This window comes from Lathyrus oleraceus, chromosome 7 (genome assembly GCF_024323335.1).
Source record: "Lathyrus oleraceus cultivar Zhongwan6 chromosome 7, CAAS_Psat_ZW6_1.0, whole genome shotgun sequence".
NCBI classification, from domain to species: Eukaryota; Viridiplantae; Streptophyta; class Magnoliopsida; order Fabales; family Fabaceae; genus Lathyrus; species Lathyrus oleraceus.
In genome coordinates, this window is record NC_066585.1 from 170,824,468 (window position 1) to 170,843,053 (window position 18,586).

General features: G+C 34.8%; 2 protein-coding genes across 4 annotated transcripts; one reads left to right on the forward strand and one right to left on the reverse strand.

Moving 5' to 3' along the window:
- Positions 1-7,782: 7,782 nt before the first annotated feature.
- Positions 7,783-9,118, forward strand: LOC127101288 (protein EXORDIUM-like 2). Its single transcript, XM_051038659.1, has one exon. It carries the CDS (start codon positions 7,924-7,926, stop codon positions 8,830-8,832), a length of 909 nt encoding a protein of 302 aa, XP_050894616.1. The 5' UTR covers positions 7,783-7,923; the 3' UTR covers positions 8,833-9,118.
- An 801-nt stretch (positions 9,119-9,919) lies between these two features.
- Positions 9,920-16,257, reverse strand: LOC127101289 (polyadenylate-binding protein 2). 3 transcript variants are annotated; one of them, XM_051038661.1, is made up of 6 exons: positions 16,089-16,257; positions 15,864-15,966; positions 15,012-15,082; positions 10,539-10,730; positions 10,313-10,449; positions 9,920-10,228 (listed from the first exon to the last, which is right to left on the reverse strand). In XM_051038661.1, the coding sequence occupies exons 1-6, from the start codon at positions 16,134-16,136 to the stop codon at positions 10,180-10,182; spliced, it is 600 nt and encodes a 199-aa protein (XP_050894618.1). In that variant the 5' UTR covers positions 16,137-16,257; the 3' UTR covers positions 9,920-10,179. The 3 variants fall into 3 exon arrangements, with proteins under 3 accessions (XP_050894618.1, XP_050894617.1, XP_050894619.1); XM_051038660.1 differs by having other exon boundaries at positions 15,864-15,969; positions 16,089-16,256; XM_051038662.1 differs by lacking the exon at positions 16,089-16,257 and adding an exon at positions 11,304-11,853 and having other exon boundaries at positions 15,864-15,969.
- Positions 16,258-18,586: the final 2,329 nt, after the last annotated feature.

Consider the following 18,586-nt stretch of genomic DNA (forward strand, 5'->3'; position numbering starts at 1 on the left):
ACCTCGATTGGCTCCACGAATAGAGCTTCCTGCTGGTGGAGAGGGTCAGCGTCGATCTTCATTCTGCGGCCAGCAAATTTCAGCCTGCCTTCTTGAATCACGTTCTGAACCAGATCCCTGAAAAGGTAACAATTAGAGGTATTATGACCAAGATAATTGTGATACTTACAAAATCCTCTTTTCTGTCTTTGTTCTAAAGGTGGTATTTTAGTACCAGGTGGCACCACCATTTGGCCATCCTTAACTAACAAATAAAAAATTTCCTCACACTTTGTCACATCAAAAGTATAAGTTTTCGAAGGGAATTTTGGATTGTTTTCGACAGGATTTTTTCCTTGTGCAGGAAGTAATGATCGACACTCATAGGCAGATCCTGGCTTTAACTCAGCCACGTCAATTTCTAATTCGGTCGATGAGGTATAATCAGCCTCATATATTGGATCCGTCGCGTCATAGTCGACAAACCCTACTTTTTCTTTCTTAGCCTTATTGTGTCTAACCTTTTTTAACCTTAGCCGTTCGAGATGTCGAACTCTATCAGCCAATTGTGACATACTCTTCACAAAAGTTTGGTCTATTTTCTTCCTAATGGAATAATCTAACCCCCCAGCAGCCATCTGAACAAGTTCATGTTCTGGTACTTGCGTGAAGCACCTGGCCTTTAACGATCTGAATCTATTCAGATAATCGTCGATGCTCTCAGCAAACCTTCTCTTAATACTAGACAATTCTGCCAAACTAATTTTGGAGTGTCCTTCGTAAAACTGTTCATGGAACCTCTTTTCTAACTTGGCCCACGAATCAATCGAACTTGGGGCCAAAGAAGTGAACCATGTGAAGGCAACCTTAGTCAGAGAGGAAGGAAAGTTTTTCTCTCAAACACTCATTATGAGCTAAGTCTCCTGACTCTATTAGGTATCTGTCAATATGCTCTATTGTCGACTCACTAGATTCTCCCCCAAACTTAGTTTACTTAGGCACTTTCATTCCTCTAGATGCCTCGGTTTGGAGAATAAATTCAGCCAACGGGGAAGCATATAGTGGCCTTTGTAATGTAGCACTCATACCATTCCTAGCCATAATCCTTTCGACAATAGTTGTCAAATTATTTTCTACTGCTAAGTCTTCTTGTCGATGTTGATCGACAATTTGATCAGCATCTTGGTGTCGGTTAACCAACACCATTTGGTTACGTCTTGCTACTCCTGATTCAACGCCTTGATTTTGCTGGGGTCTAGGGATTTGTCCCTCGTGGATTGTCTCATCTCCTGCTGCCCCTATCTCCATCTGAACAGGAACGGTTTGTCTTACCACTTGTGCCATCTGTCGAGCCAGTGCCCCTAGAAAATTACACAAGTGCGTCAATTGATTTGCCACCTGCCTATTTGTTTTAGCAGATTCCTGTATCACAGGATTAAAAACTGTACCCATTTGATTAGTTAACATATTAACCAACTCATGGTTACTATCATCCATTTGCTGCCTCAACACCACTATTGAAGTGTTCGACAGCGGCATGGTTCTATTCTGAGTATTATTCTTGTTCTGAACATTACCCCCTTGCGCTGATCCTTGCAAGGAGGGATTAGTATTTTGAGCGTTGTCTGAAAACAGTGTTGCACTTGATGTCGACTGATATCCTGGCATTAAGGAATACAGCATTCCATAAAGAGGATATGTGGTGCCAAAGCGAGGCACATAAGGTTTGAACGTCGTTATCGTTGATCCTGAACCTCCTGGTGGAGGTAAAGGAATTGATGCTCCAACCGCACCCGTAGTCGACATCGTTGAGGTTGCACTTGTCATCAGCGGCAAAGTTGCAACCTGCGAGTTTACTGTTTCCGTAGTGGATAAAGTCCCTTATGGCACTTCATCCGTATTGGAGTTTGACATTTTCAAAGTTTCTTGTGGCTTACTATATAGTTTTCCACTTCTAAGTTTCATGCAATTTCGTAACTGCACTAGCACCGTCCCACTGGGCGTGCCATTTTGTTTACTGTGGAAATTGGTAAACAACCGCTGGTCCTCCCTAGGCCTTACAACTGAGGGTTACTTGCAGGATCAACCAGTTGATCCTAAGACATGTGCTAGTGCGAGTGTGGCTTATTCAATTCGACAGATAATCAGCTTTGTGAGGAACGGCTCCTGACAAAGTATTGAACAAGCGCAGGTTTTTTCCACACGAAAGGTTTAATGATGCTATAGCCTATAGGTGACTCGTGACCGACAGCACTACAATATTCAAAAGACGTACACAACGAACACGCTTTTGGTGAACTCTATTATCGTAATAGAATCAGTGTCGATAGCGTAGACGACAACGTAAAGTGATAACTCAAAGGTAAATGAAATTAAAATAAAGTGTTCAACGGGAACAATTGAAAAATAAGGAAGTTGCATTGAAATAAATATGGTGATTCACGTCCATAGCACTCTTAAAAACTCTTGCCTCCTCGCACTGGGAATGAGAAGTTTTTTACAAGTGATTTTAGTACAAGGTGAACACCCCGAGCCCCTCGTGGGACATCCTATTTATACTAAACTAAAGAAACTTCCTACAAGCCAAAAACTTCTAAAAAATAGCAGGCGTCATGCCACACGACCTACAACTACTCCATACACGTTTTACAAACTGCTCCATATTCTGGCGCTTATTCTCCTGGTAACCGCTAGTCACTTTAAATTTCAAACTTCTCCCGTCTAGGTATTTAGGTCGACCCTGTCTCCCATGTGTTTGACGCAACCAGCAATTCCTTAAGTCCCAGTCTTTATTTCAGTCGACAGAAAGGGTTTCGACCACACATGATTCTTCTGTCGGTTTCATCTCCTGGTGACTTATGTTTTTCTCTCTTACTTATCTTAGGCACATCTTTCTTTCAAATCACCCATTGGTAGGGTATAAACTTTACATTCATAAGGCACTTTCATTGATTACGCCTTTAACCTGCCTTATAGATTTCTTGTGGTAACACACTCAAATGAACCTTGCGTAGGATTTCATTTCTTTTGTGAAATGGTTTGTTAACTATTTCATAAGTAAAAAACAAGAAGAAATCCTTGTTTTACAAAGACCTTGGAAAAATGTTAGAGGAGAGGGAGTTCCTTTCCCCCCTGAACAAACGATAAGTTTGAGTCAAAATACTAAAGTTATCCCTTATATTAACCTTCAGTTACACAGAGTTGAACAAAATCAAGTTACTCTTAATATATATATATATATATATATATATATATATATATATATATATATATATATATATATATATATATATATATATATATATATATATATATATATATATATATTAAACTTATGTTATGAGATCATGAATGTGAAAGAGAGTAGCTTAAGTATAAAGTGGAAACTAAGCTTCGTGTTAAATCAATTCAAATCGCTTTCTTCTCTCATTTTTTCAACGAAATGACTTTTTGAGAGTGGTACATGAATTATTATTTTCAACTAATGTGATACTCCTATGTCCATACCGTATTAACCTCCTAAACTTTTGTGCTTTTCTGCTTTTACTAAATTTGAATCTTTCTTTTCTAAAAACCATGCCAATCAAACAAACCGACTTCAATTACTTCACGTAAAGGTGGTCAATAGTACACTGCACAATCAAGTTTATTTAAAGTATAAATTATTGAGTCACATACTTTTATTTCAAATGAAAAGTTGGTTATTTTGAAAGTATATGTTAGAAAAAATAGGTATTAGCGTAAAAAGATTCTTAAATGTTTATCCTCCATTGTAAACACATACTAGTATTATTAGTAATGTATTTTTATTTTGTTTGTTTCTTTGAATTCTAACAACAAGCCACCATAACACTTTTTCTTTTCACAATATATCCACAGTCCACAACGCTTTTGAAATTCCATGTGAAATGCGTGGGTGAACATTTGAGCAGGCGCCTTCCCAGCATGTTCTTCAATATTTCAAACGTTGAAGCAAAGAAAAGAGGATAATTGAAAAAGGGAAATATATTTTATGTTAAAATCGATTACGCATAAAATATTAATTTGACATAAAAATAAATAAATAATTAGTTTATTACAAATATAGAACTTAAACTGATCGGAGGGTGAATTTAATCTTTAAAAATGAAAATGAGCTCAAATCTACTCTATTTAATATTATCATTTTTTATTTTTTATTATTTAATTTTGATTTTGTTTTAATAATTTCGTTTATTCTTATTAAAACTCTATTTGATAAAATTTAGTGTTTATCAAACAATTTAGCATATAGAAAATAAACTTATAGCTATTATCATAGGATTGTGGTGGAGAATGTTCTCCAATGTAGTTGAACCAACTTATGATATATCTTGAAGATTGTCACTTCAATGTCTAAGTGAGTCAATAAATTCATGTAATTAAACAAATTATAATTAAAATGTATCTGCAGATTTGTCATTGAATATTTTGTATATGGAAGACGGTTAGAACCGTCCCACATTTCTTGGCATGGAACAATGAAGTTCGTTAGATCATATCTAACAATGGATAGTCAGTAGTTTATGGAATGCAGGTGCACTAAATCCTTAACCCTTTTATGGATACGTTTTAGACATACATTGACCTACACGTCATTGGACCAATGGTCAACCTAGAACAATTGCTCATAAAGTTTGCCAAAGTGCGTCAATGGGAAGTTTAAAAACATTGTGTTAACGTTGCCCTATATTATATTATGGTCTTTGTGCCAAGTTCCATACCTATATGAGTGTAAAAGATTTGAGGAGTCGGAGTAATGACCTTGAGATTTTAGTGCATTAAATATCAATTTTATCATTGAAACTTCATCGCAGGTTGTTCTTACACGTGGCCATATGCCCATAGGATATGGTGATACATTCCCCTTTAGGGTGATCAAATGCTCTAGAGTACCGATATGATCTTGAGGTGAATCAGATTGTTGATTTTCTTTTACCTATCTTCCTTCATTTTGGGTCGTCGATTTATCTACCTTGCTTTACTATATAAGGGTCATTTCTCTTTTCAAGTTGTATTTCCTCTTTTTCACAAACTCTCTATATCCTCTTTTCTCTTACCAACTCCAATTATTTCTCCTTGGATTTTAAGGAGATATTTATTAGTATATTCTTTTTCCTTTTGGGTTTTGGAACTTCCTTAGATACTTCTGCTTTATAGGGACCTTTCATCATAGCCTTTTTTTCAAACTTTCAATGTCCTCTATGAACCATTTCTCTTCATATTGTTTACTAGCGTCGCTTCTTATTCTTTCTTTAGCAATGGTCAATGTAGGAGATGAACTTGCAAATTTAGTAGAGAGTCCTAGTGATGATAAATGGTGATCTTGAACAATGGCTTCAATCTCCTTTACGGTGGTGCGAAATGGATTGCATGGTTAGCACTCCTACACGCAAATCAGTTCAAGATTCAAGATGAATATATTGAAAGTGGTGATCAGATATTGTACATTGCTCTTAGTATGTGAATTTTTTTATACTTTAGGTCGTCTATAGTGGATTTGTGATGTATTAAGCCTTAGTTAATTGGACCTTTGACCGGTGCAGAACATGTACTTTTAAGCAAGTTGTTGAACAATCTTGAACAATTATAAATATGTTTACGCATCCAAGTTACTAATCCTCCCACATTAAGAGAATCTAAGATACACGAACTCTTTTACTGATTTTTCAAGAAAATACGTTTTCATTGTCTTTCCAAAATTAGGTAATATTATTCAAAATGAAAAAATATTAACATTGTATTTATTCTTGGAAGTGAACATTGAAATAAATTTCAAAATAAAATTTTCAAATATTTATAATAAATATGTCATTGAACACATATTATGCTCCACAAACTCCACTGTAATATAAAATTGTAAAAACAAAAGGGTAATGTTATCTTTTGTCCTTGGGACAGAAGTTAAAAAACCTAGTTATAAAAAATTTGTATTGGAAAAAATAATTAAAAAATTAATTTTATATTTTTATTAAAATCAAACCACAATTTCCAACATAACATTATTTTCTTTAGTTCTTAACTTGTGCCCCTAGAACACAAATTAGGATTACCCAAGAAAAAAATATATTTCTTAAAGAGATAGTTAGTCAAACATTCAATGGATTAGGATTGTCTTTAGTGTGTATTTATACGGGAGAGTATGCAGAGAAATTTAAAATCCCATCAACATTTTATTTTTTTTTATTTTTAACATTTTATTCTTTTTATTTATCTTCAATGAATGGGTAAGATTATACTGGAAAAAAATTTAGAGGAAAAAACGGGAAAGAATCCCTCCCCAACATTCAACCAACTTATCCTTCTTAAATGTTTATGTGCTTTTGCGCAATAGTTATTGCATACCATGCTATTAATAGTAATCTTGATAAGACTCGTTCTTACATCATATTCAATGCAATTAGTATTATTTAAACTTCATAGAAAAAATTCATAGGTAATATTAAATCCATAAAACATTTTTTTTTTATAGAAAACTGAAAAAAAAAAAAAAAATTCAAAGAGGCACGAATTGGCGCCTCTTTAATTCATTTTTTCTAAACATAATTACTCCCTCCGTTTCTTTTTAAGTGTCACTTTTTTACTTTTTACACATACCAAGGAAGCTAATCATTATTGTTACTTTTCAAACAATAATTCCTCTTTTACCTATAATACCCTTAATTATTTATTACATTCACTTTACTTTCTCTCTCTCTGCAATCATTATATAGGGGTAATTTTGACAAAATAGCAATTAATACTACCTTGAACTTTGCAAGTGACAATTAAAAAGAAACAAATTTTTTGCAAGAAAGTGACACTTATAAAGAAACGGAGGGAGTATATAAAAAGATTAAGGGTCTTGCTAACTTGTGCCCTTGGGACACAAGTTAAGATTCCTACTATTAAAAAGTTTGTGTGAAATAAAACAAAATTTTAAATTTCAAAAAATCAAATGCACACGCTCCAAGATAATAAGTATTTCTATAAGTATATCATTAACATGTGTCTTTGGGGCACATGTTAGCATTAGTCAAAGATTAATTCTTTCGTGTGACTCATTTAAAATAAAGAATTATTCTAAAATTATTTTTAATATATTATTTTCAATTCTATCATTTAATTAATATCATTTTAATAATTCTCAATATTAATATTTAAAAATGACACTTTAGTAAAAATATCATTCTTTCTCTTTTATTTATTTATTTATTTTAATTTATATAAAATAATCAACTCATTTATTGTGAGGCGGAGGGAATAGTTTAATATTAAAATTAAAAAAATTTGTTATTTAAGTAAAATTTTAGAGAGAAGGGAGTAATATTTATAAGGATAACTGGTAATAAAATTTGTCATTATTCTTTTTAGAAATGAAAGGTGATGAATTCAGCATCATCTTTACTGAAACACTCTTCCTGGAAACTCTGCATAATACGTCAAGATCATAAACTCAGGCCCCAGACGCAAATCTATTCCAATTATACACCTCCCATCTCACCCTTCATTTCTAATCCTAAGGCCAATATTCCCATCCAAATTCCCCAAATGGACCCACTCAGTCAGATTCAAACTGTGCCCCTGAAACGCTTAGCAAAGCAAGCAACCATTATATTCCTCGGGATCATGAACTCAAAATCGAACTAAGGTTAAATCAGTAATCTCACCTCCTCTACGTCTTAGTCATCCGTAGTACTTGTAGACTGCCACGTCACGCGGGTTCAAACTCTCACAGGCTGGCAAACAAGACACCAAATCAAAAACTCCCACGCGGAAATTTCATCATCCTTTTTTTCTCACAGCTGTCTCCTCATTCCGGGTATATAAATACCCCTCCCATTTTGCTATTGTCATCGTGTCTCACATTCAAATTCTTCTCTCTCACTCTTTCTTTCTCTCGTTCTAATCCTCAAAATCTTAACACAAATTTATTCCACCTTTAACATGGGTTTTAATTACAAACTTGCCATCACTTTTTCTGTAGTGTTAACCCTCTTTGTACTGTTACCTACACTTACAGTGGGAGAGCTTGTACAAGAGCAACCTCTAGTTCTCAAATACCATAACGGCCAACTCTTGAAAGGACGCATCACCGTTAATCTCATATGGTACGGAACATTCACTCCAATCCAACGATCAATAATCGCTGATTTCATAAACTCTGTAAGCACCCCCGGTGCTCCTCTCCCTTCCGCCGCCGCGTGGTGGAAGACCACAGAGAAATACAAGGTTGGATCGTCTACGCTCGTCGTGGGGAAACAGTTTCTGCACCCTGCTTATACTCTTGGGAAGAATCTAAAAGGAAAGGATCTTCTCGCTTTAGCTACTAAGTTTAACGAACTCTCTTCCATAACCGTTGTGCTTACCGCTAAAGATGTTAACGTTGACGGTTTCTGTATGAGTCGCTGCGGGACCCATGGTTCTGTTCAACGTAGCAACGGTGGTGCGAGAACTCCTTACATATGGGTTGGAAACGCTGAGACACTGTGTCCCGGACAATGCGCGTGGCCTTTCCACCAGCCTATTTACGGACCACAGACGTCGCCGCTCGTGGCGCCTAACGGTGACGTTGGTGTTGACGGAATGATCATCAACTTAGCCACGCTTTTGGCCGGGACTGTCACGAATCCCTTTAACAACGGGTATTTCCAGGGGCCGGCGACGGCGCCGCTTGAAGCTGTTACGGCTTGTACGGGGGTTTTCGGTAGTGGAGCCTACCCGGGTTATGCTGGCCGTGTTCTTGTTGATGGAACTACTGGTTCGAGCTATAATGCGCACGGTGCTAACGGGAGAAGGTACCTTCTTCCTGCGATGTGGGACCCGCAAACGTCGGCATGCAGGACTCTCGTCTGAGGATGGGACCGGTGAAAGGACACGTGGCATGATGTGGTGTAGATATATATGGTGGGTTGATAAATATGGGGCAGGTGAATGATGCTCTGGCTGGTGGGAGGAGTGTATTTTTTATGCAGCTTTTGTCGTTTAGTGTGACGTGTAAATTCTGTTTCTAAAACCTAAAGTGGAACGAATGTTTATTACTATATCAACTTGTTATAAATCTGAAAAACGACGAGAAGAAAAAGAGAGGCATATCATTAATATAATATGCATTATATGTTCAAAGTGACATTTCTTTTCATTCCTTATAGTGAGTGGTGTTTCTTTTGTATTTTACATGTGTGTTTTTAGACTAAAGTAAGGTTGTTGAGGAATGAATGAGAAAGGATACATGAACTATATAACCTTGATGGCCGTAGGGCGAAAAAAAAAGGTAAAATAATGCTATAATGGAGTGGTGGTTTCTTTTGTGGTGCTTGGGGCCTGGGAGACCATTATGACGATGTGGCAGTGATGATGACAATGGTGAGGTGAGTAAATCTGATTCGGCATAAAAGGACACATGATGTCCTTGTTTTTTTTTCTTTAACTGGGTCCTCTTCCTGTGCAATCATGCTTCGGATAAGCTCTTCTATATATACAGTGTACACCGTTAATAGTATATGTCAGGATTGGGTGAAGTAGCTTTCCTCATTATTTTACCTATTCAACCAAAGTTGAAAATTCTAGTACAATTTCCGTGAAATAAGTAAAAATTGATAGTACCTTGTCTAGTTTTCAAAGAATAGACCATAACATTTTATGAGTGAAGCTACATGCCACGTCTCTTTCTGTTTCTAATAATTCTAACCAGTATGTAATTTTGGATTTCCATTTGCATGTTTATTGATAAGCAAGCTTTGGATCATAATTGAGTATGGAATCGTGAAATCATTGAAGTTAAACATTTCAAGTCATATAGAGATGGACAAACACAGTCCTATTCCGAAATGAAAGCAACTGGTATCCCTATGACGTGTGTTTACCAATTTTGTCACAAGACATATTTGATTGCTTGTTAAAATGAAAACCCCATATATTGAGCCAATTTTAGGATGGATAATTTTACAAAGAACATTTGAATATTATATATAAATATAAACACTAAAGCAAAAGCAGAAGAAAACACCACAAGTTTACAAGGTTTACTCTTAAATATGTTCAATCCTCTCGGAACAAACAAGCTCAGTCTAGGTTACCAGGTAAGATGATACTACTCTCATTATAGGCCAAAACATCAGCCATGATAACATGTTAGGGTGAAGGAGTAGAGGATTATGTCTGTCCATCCAGTAATCAATAAATCCATGTAGAATTGGGCATTCAATAGTATGGGCTGTAGCGCATCCCCATTCTGAACCTTGGAACCTTTCTACAATCAACCAAAAAATGATCTTAGTCTACACTGTCGCAGAAAAAATATATATTGGAAAGGAAAGAAGTAGCTACAACGTACCCATATCCATAAGGAGCCGGGGCATAGGCAAAAGGAGGTGCATATGGAGTTCTGCCTCGAAATCCCATGTAAGGATTACTAGGCCGGCGGGGACGAAATTGTTTCATCCCAGGTACATTGGTCCTCTTAGCAGTAACCTGCAAAAAAGTCCAAATAAGTATAGATAGCTGCGGAGAGGGAAACAGACAATTTTTTAAAAGCAGATGAAGCCTCTTGCTGTAATAACCTTCAATTGCCGTCCATGCAGTTCAGATTCATTCAGGGAAAGAGCCTCTTGAACAGCTTCTACTTCAACAAATTCTACATAAGCATAACCCTTGGGTTGGCCAAACTTATCAGTGCGAATGGTGACTCTGTTTACTGTTCCACACGACTGGAAATGCTGCTGCACTTCTTCGGGAGTACATGCATAGTCCACCTGTAGGAAATATCAAGGTCAAGAGATCAACTGACTGCAAAGCGAAAATTGATTGACAATCGCTACAGCCTTAACAAAAGAAAACAACTTAGGGGAAACAATGTTAATTTCACCAACCAAATAGTTTTATATTGCCTGTAATTTCAGACTAGGGAAGAACAACTTTCATTAGCTTCTCAACAAAATGATAATTTGAAACATGGGCATGATATAGCATGAAAAAACTGTAAGAATTCAAAGCAAGCTACAAATAATCAAAGGGCCAATAGTTGGCATATGTAAAATCAAGGAAGTGGAATTTCATAATTATTATTTAGAGGATTGTACTCTGTTAATAAAAAATATATCATTATTTTCTTCGTTAACAGCAATCCAGCATAAAATTTGCTTTCTGAAGTGCACTTTGCACTTGGTCTTTCAAAGGATATTTTGCCCAAGTATATCAATTCCGAACTGCTTGTCCATGAAAACAGTTGATATATTGGTGAATTATAAAAGGCAATAAGAAAGAAAAATGATTCAAAATTTCCTCTTGATCCCATGGATAAAAAGGAAGGAATGTCAAAAACCCACCGTGAGAAAATAATGCCTATAAATTTCTTGAGCACTAAGCATCATCAATAGTGTCCTCGGCCTTTGCAATCAAAACTGCAGATACCAATGCACAGTCCTCCACCTAAATAGGGTGTCCTCTTTCACCAATAGAATTCCAAATTCCCGATCTGCAATATTATCCCTTCCTCTGTCCATCCATCCGGCCACAAAATCACAGTATAGTAGATAAAACTCTCCATCCTAAATTCCTCTCTTTACTGCCCTAAATAATAATTATGCTATTTTGATCTTTCCCCCATATATTTTTCAGTATCGAAATCCATATGTTCTCCAAACGATTAAACATAACTTTCTTCATCTCAATATCTAACAGTTAAACTTTCTTATCCCCTTTTCTATCCCTCTAAATATTTTTGTTAGTGTTACATCTTTTGTTTTTCCACTCTTTTTTTTTTAATTTCATAAATTTGATACTTCTATTTTTTAACCAGCTATATGTTTTATATTTATATCATATACTTCCAACTGCAGCATGACTAGAGCGGAAACTTATAGATGGAAGCATAACCTGCAATTGTAGGCAAACATTATGTCAAAGCACAATGCCAATAGTAGAAAGCACAATCATATTTCTATATATTCAACATCAAACAAATAAATTCTCTTTACAGATTTCAAACTTTCCAGGATAGAGTATAGTGAACTGAAGACGGATTCGACACCTTTATAGTGAACTTACAAACCTTAGAGGGTAGAATAAGAAAAATCAACCATTGATAAAAAATCAAAGATTGATATTCCATACACAAATACCAAGTCATAAATGTTTTCAAATATTAACATTGATTTTTGCTATCAGTAGTTGAGATGTTTTACTTTACCCTCGGAAGTTAGAGCTCAATTTATAGAAGCCAAATAAATCCAATGAAGGTTAAATGGCTAATGCATTTACCATTGAATTAATGGTCAGGGTGATGAAAATACACCGCAACAAATATGGAGAACTATGGCTTAGGTATACTAGAAAAATGTCTGTTACATGAATTTAGTCATGCATATAAAAAGACAGTCAACAACAATTTGATGACAAACAGAGCGGAAAACCACTAGGGTGAAATCAAAATCAAATCAGACTGAGTTCATGAGGAAACATTGGAAGGAGCAAGTGAATAACTATGAACGGCCTCAAGAAAGCTATCATCATCATCACCATCGTGATAATCATGAGTTTTTGCAAAGGTTGTCAGGATCAAGATCTTGCAGATTGGGAGGGGGTAGTAAGATCGTAAACAAAGTCGGAAGATCCTACCATAGTTTTATGTGTTACAGTGCATAAGTTTATCTCTTAAATATAAAACAACCAAATCCACAAAATAAAATAGCCTAGAGGCTAGATCAAATCACAAATGCACCAATTGGTTGTATCATCCCCCATAATATCGACTCTTTCATCTTCATTAATCTCACCATCTTCTCCATAAATTCCCCCAAAAAAAGCAGAGGGAGGCGATTCACAACACAAGAGACAAAGAACATACCAAATACAGAAAAAAACAGAGAAAGCAACATGATTCAGAAAACAAAAACAAAGTAAGATCGAAGAGGAAGACAAGCCTTTTGCGCGCGACTGAGAGTCAGGGTAAGAACAAAAGCACCATCGGCTGTCGCACGTCTCTGAAGAGAAAGAGAAGGTCACAAGGGAGCGCAAGAGGCAGAGTTGATTGTGAGGGAGGGAGACGATTCAAACCGATGAGAAAATATTTAAAAATAGGACCTTTTTCGCTTTGATAGAACCACCCGGATTGCTACCCACAGGTCTGACATGACCCAAGCAAATATGGCCAGGAACAGACATAAACATGCGATTTAAGGATCTGACTACGGTTTTGCAGCGATCTATCGCCAATGCATGATTCTGAAAACGATTCAGATCATTGGGAGTGACATTGCAGAATCGTATGATTTACGATCTTGATTGGGATCTTGACAACCTATGAAAGAATGTAATAAAATATAGAAAAAGTTACTCACTGAATATTTTGGAAAGGAAGAGACATTGACGCAACACAAGCAACATTGACATGTAAGACTTCCTGAAAAAACTTTACCAAGGTTGAATACACAATTGAGGGAGATTAAGGTTCATCCATCCAACACAGCTGGTAAAATTGAAGGAGTTTTGTAGAGGGGTGTACCAGAGGCGAGAAAATTGGGGTTTCAGGTAGGCGAGCCTTAGAAATAGGAAGACAATGAAAGCTTGGAGAAGCTTAGGCGTCTCCGGTGGGAGTGGCTTTGAGTGGGGGATCAAACAGTAACAACTCCTACAAAACCAGGTAAAACAGATGGCGGATGGCGGTCCATGGCGGAGAGCCAAAATCCCGCCATACCAGCCGCATTGTGGTGCCGTTATAGCAGATTATGGCGGAAAAACCCACGATATCGGCCAATATTTACCACTGCAGCAAGCCCAAAAACCGCCATGTATATCCACCATAGCGGTCATGGTGCCGCTATTTGATAACACTGATACAACTTACGCATGCATGTATGACTTGGCCTTGAGGGAGAGCTCATTTGATCTATCTCATGCCATATTCAACTCCAATTATATATTTCTATGTATGATTTTTTTAGTCATGAAAAATCTACTCATCCTACACAAACTTGGCGCCCTGTGTTCTGCAAACTGGTATTTAAGCTATTAAACTAATATAAATATAAATTATTGTCTAACTTAAATGGAAAATGTTTGCAACAAAGCGGTCCTTAAAATTCTACTTGTGTTACTTAATTACAAATACTAACATCTAAGATTCTTATTGTCTAACTTAAATGGAAAATATTTGCAACAAAGCGGTCCTTAAAATTCTACTTGTGTTACTTAATTACAAATACTAACATCTAAGATTCTTTTTTGGGGGGATATATGTTATAAACAGAGAAAACAATCTTCTTCGTTTCACAATATCTCATCTACAAGTAATTCCCCTACAATCTACTCTATGCTATACTCTGTATTGTGCTACACTTTCAATTCTGCATATTATGGAGCCCTGGATATCAGAAATGTAACATTTACACTAATAAACAATGCTACACATGAACAACAAAGGCGCTCACCGTATTTTATAACAAACCTATTAAACAACAGGGAAACTGTATAAAGCAGTATACAACAGCATGTAACAAAAATATATATAGCAGTGCCCCTTGCTATTTAATCTGAGTTAAGTTGCAGATTTTCCTGATCTTGCTATTGAAAATTTATGGTGAGAAAAATTGTGAATAGTTAATGATTTGGGAGTCCTACCATATTCTAACGAAAGCATTTCCAAACATGCATACACAGGTAACCATGTGCACTGCATTGTTTCAAAAGCACAAAATGTTTTACACGAGATTATGGTTTTAATGATCTCCAAATTATGTACAATGATGTGGTGCTAGAGACAACCAAGATTAAACCCAAACCTGCTCTGCAATTAATGTAAACAAAATATAGAGGCATAAGCTCCGGGCTTAACAAAATCTTCAATTTCTTCCCAAAAGCAGCATATACAAATATATACACTGGCACTGGCTCATATAACTGAACCAATCACTTGGGACTAAACATATAAGCTAATTGCATCCATATATACATCCCATATCATGAAACATGACAACAAGACAACTTAATAAACAGAATAGAAAATTTTAAGATAAACAGGGGAATAGACAGCTCACATTGCCCACGAAGATTGATCGAGAATCAACTTCCTCCCTATTAACCTGACTTGCAGAAGCATTAGCGGGATCTGTTTGGAGATAACAATCATTAATAGAGATTCAATAATATAAAGAAATGAAATATATTGCACGGTAAAAAAGTATAGTGATCACACCATGTGCAAGTGCAAGTAGTGAATGAGAAAGAAAAACTAGAAGTAAAAGGGCAGAGATAAATAAAAACAAAATGCACTACTTGTTCTATGGTTTTTCCTAAAGAAAAAAACATGTCTAATAAAAGGATTATGCTAGGGAATGCTCAATAATGCTACGAGGCCCTGATCACCATGGCACTCAAGTATAAACCAGTGTTATCAAATAGCGGCGCCATGGCCGGATATACATAGGGTTTTTTGGCTCGCGGCAATGGTAAATATCTACCGATATCGCGAGTTTGGTATCAACCAAGAAAAAAAAAGGTTGGCAATTTTTGGCGTGCATTATTACACTGCACAAAAATCTAAATGAAGTGCAATGAAATATCTTATCATAGATAGATAGCCAAATTAGTCCACAAACAATCAATGGCACAATGCAAAAGCATTACCAAAGCAGGAAACAAACTTAAATCTTGATTTTCTAGGTTATAAGAGTAAATACAAGCATAGGCAATTTAATCCTACAGCTTCCTTCTCATGAAGACCAAAATCCAGTTAATAAAATCTTCAAATTTTTCATCAACAAATTTTGACAAATTCATTAACAAAAAATCTTCAAAATTTTCTTTTTTATGTTTGTAGAATAGAAATGAAGCACAAAATAGCATAGAACTAAGCAGCCTCAACCAAAATGAGGAGAAACAGGAGTCACCTTGCACGGATCCCATCTCTTTCGCGACCTTGGCCTGCATCTCTCGCAAAGCAGCAGCTTCGTCTTCCATTTCCTTCAACCGTTTCTTCATGTCATCCAAATCCTGCTGTCATCATAATCAACATTGATGCGTGAATCATAATTAGGGTTTTTGGGACTGAACGCCGTCAAAATGAAAGGGAAATTGTGGTAGCGACAATGAGATAAACGGAAAATATTACATACGGCTTCGTTGTTGTCGGCGCCGACCATATCAACGTCATCGTTTTCCATGTATCCGTCACAGAAGGGTACGCCGTCGTCACCTGCGGTTTCAATCCCTTCACTTCTCCAACAATTCTCCTTTCGACGGACACTCTTTTTAAAGTTGTTTTATCATTAATCTAAAATGTAAAATAACCTATAAATAAATTACTTTAGTCCAACAAAAAGTATAATTAAAAAATATAATTTGTAAAAGTTAGAGTACTAAAAAATAATTATTTACATTATAAAAGAAATCCAAATTATATTTACTCAAAGATCGGTAGTATCTGATTTTTTTAAATTTAAAATTTTATTTTATTCCACGTAAATTTTTTAACAATAGTAATTTTAATTTGTATTCTAAGAGCATAAGTTAATCAAATTCATTAAATAAAGAGAAATGCAATCAACCATCAAAAATATCATCGAGGTGTAGAATATTATAGATAAAGAGTGAATATTTCAAAAAATGTCCTTGACATACGTGTCAAATAAATACATTCATTATTTCATTTAGAGAGTTTAAATTTCAGCAAAGATCGAAGTATTTGAATAAATTTTTTAAGAAAAATCTTTCATAAATACAATTGTGATCTTTAAGGACACATTTGCATGTTGGACGAACCATCGGCAAAAGAGTGAGCAACATCGACTTTATTTTAAAGATCGCATTAAAAAGTCTAGTCCAATTAACACTAGTGTTAATTTTTTCACCTTGATTGGATTAGACTTTTTATCACCTTGATTTAAGAATAAAGACAAAAGAGTATGACTCTTATTCAATTTCACCATTTATTTTTTCACCTTGATTTAAGATTAAAGACCAAAGAATATGACTCCTATCCAATTTCATCATTTATAATATGTTTAGATCAAATATTTTAATGAGAAAATTTAATATTTTAAAATAATTCAAAATAATTTGAACAAAAATTAGTACACATAAAAAAAATATGAAAAATTGTTAAAATAATGAGAATCTATGAAATTATTTTATTCAAATTAAATTTTATAATTTTAAAACAATATATGAAATTTTAAAAAAAATCTCTCATATTTTATAAAATTTTAATGTCAGATTGTTTAATGTTATTATTTCAAATTTTCTAAATTTATCCTCATATTTTTTTTAATTTTTTAAATTAACCCTTAAAATTTTTTTAAAATTATAGACTAGTCTTTAATAATTTTAAAATTAAACAATTTGGTCTCTTTAATTTTAAAAATTATAAATTAGTCCCTATTTTAAAATTTAAAATTTTGCCAAAGCTTTAAAATTTATAAAAACGACCCTCAAATCTAAGAATGATTTATCTTAATACTCTATCCAAACAAAAGAATTTAAAAATAAATCAACTTCAATTGAATTTGAATTGTTTAGAATTTTAAATTTCTTAAAAATTTACAATTATCTCATTCAAAAAACACTTTTAAGGTTTTAAGATATATTTCACCAATCTCCTCTTTGACTTGAACTAGGGTGATTCTAATTTACTCATTAATCACCTTGATGTTCTATGTCAATTCAATATCTATTGAAACATTTTTATCAAGTTCAAGTCTCTCTTGAACCTTGTTCGTGCTACTTGAATCCACTTGCTTTCAGTCTTTTTTTTTTTTTTGCTTCAGTAGTCTAATAAGCTCGCAAGTATGGTTCTTCAACCATTTTTGACTCCATTTGCTTTTGAATACCTTTCTAAAGATTCTTGTTTTTGAGTTTTTTTAACTCTTAAGGCACATTCAAAGCATAACACTCAAGGTATACATAATTGTTCCTTTTAGATGGTATAATATACTTTCTTATCTTATCACGAGTCAAATGATAATTATAGGCATATGTAGTCGTTCCCTCACTGCTACTAGTATCGATAGTAAGAACTTCCATCTCAAATTGAGTCTTCTCCGTCATAGCTTTTGAAAGCTTTATTCTCATGTCTTAATTCTTCTTCCCATGACGAACCTCCATGAAAGTAATACATTTGCAATTGATGAACTTCGATCCTCTAGGTTTCACTCCTAATAACTCATAACCTTTACTACCTCTTGGATAATCATTGAAGACACAATCCACAATTTTACCATCAAGTTGAATTATCTTGATTTTAATCAATAAGCGATGTTTTCACAACCTTCCAAACATATTAGGTTACAGTCTCCCTACTCAAAACCTCCATAGTATTTGGAAGTTTTTATTGTAAATGAACACTTGCCAACTAGGTAAGCTACTTTAGCATCAGCCTTACCCTAGAAAATCAATGAGAATTCAACAGTCACATACATTTGTGTCGTTTATCTTCTGAAGAAAAAACATTAAAGTGATCTGAAACAACCTTCAGGCATCCACCATGCCTTGACTTCAAAACCCATATATATTAGTTGGTGATGAATGAACAACAATATTGAAATCTTCTAAAATATATAAACCACATATTTTAGACCCTTTGGTTATGATCACTTCACCATATGAGATCTTCAAC

Excerpts from the sequence above, each read along its gene's own strand:
- LOC127101288 (XM_051038659.1), top strand. The coding sequence starts at position 7,924 with ATGGGTTTTAATTACAAACTTGCCATCACTTTTTCTGTAGTGTTAACC.
- LOC127101289 (XM_051038660.1), bottom strand. The coding sequence starts at position 16,136 with ATGGAAAACGATGACGTTGATATGGTCGGCGCCGACAACAACGAAGCC. Across the intron at positions 15,083-15,863 it reads AGAGATGGGATCCGTGCAAG|ATCCCGCTAATGCTTCTGCA; the intron begins GTGACTCCTGTT and ends ATCTCCAAACAG. Across the intron at positions 10,731-15,011 it reads GATCAATCTTCGTGGGCAAT|GTGGACTATGCATGTACTCC; the intron begins GTGAGCTGTCTA and ends TATTTCCTACAG.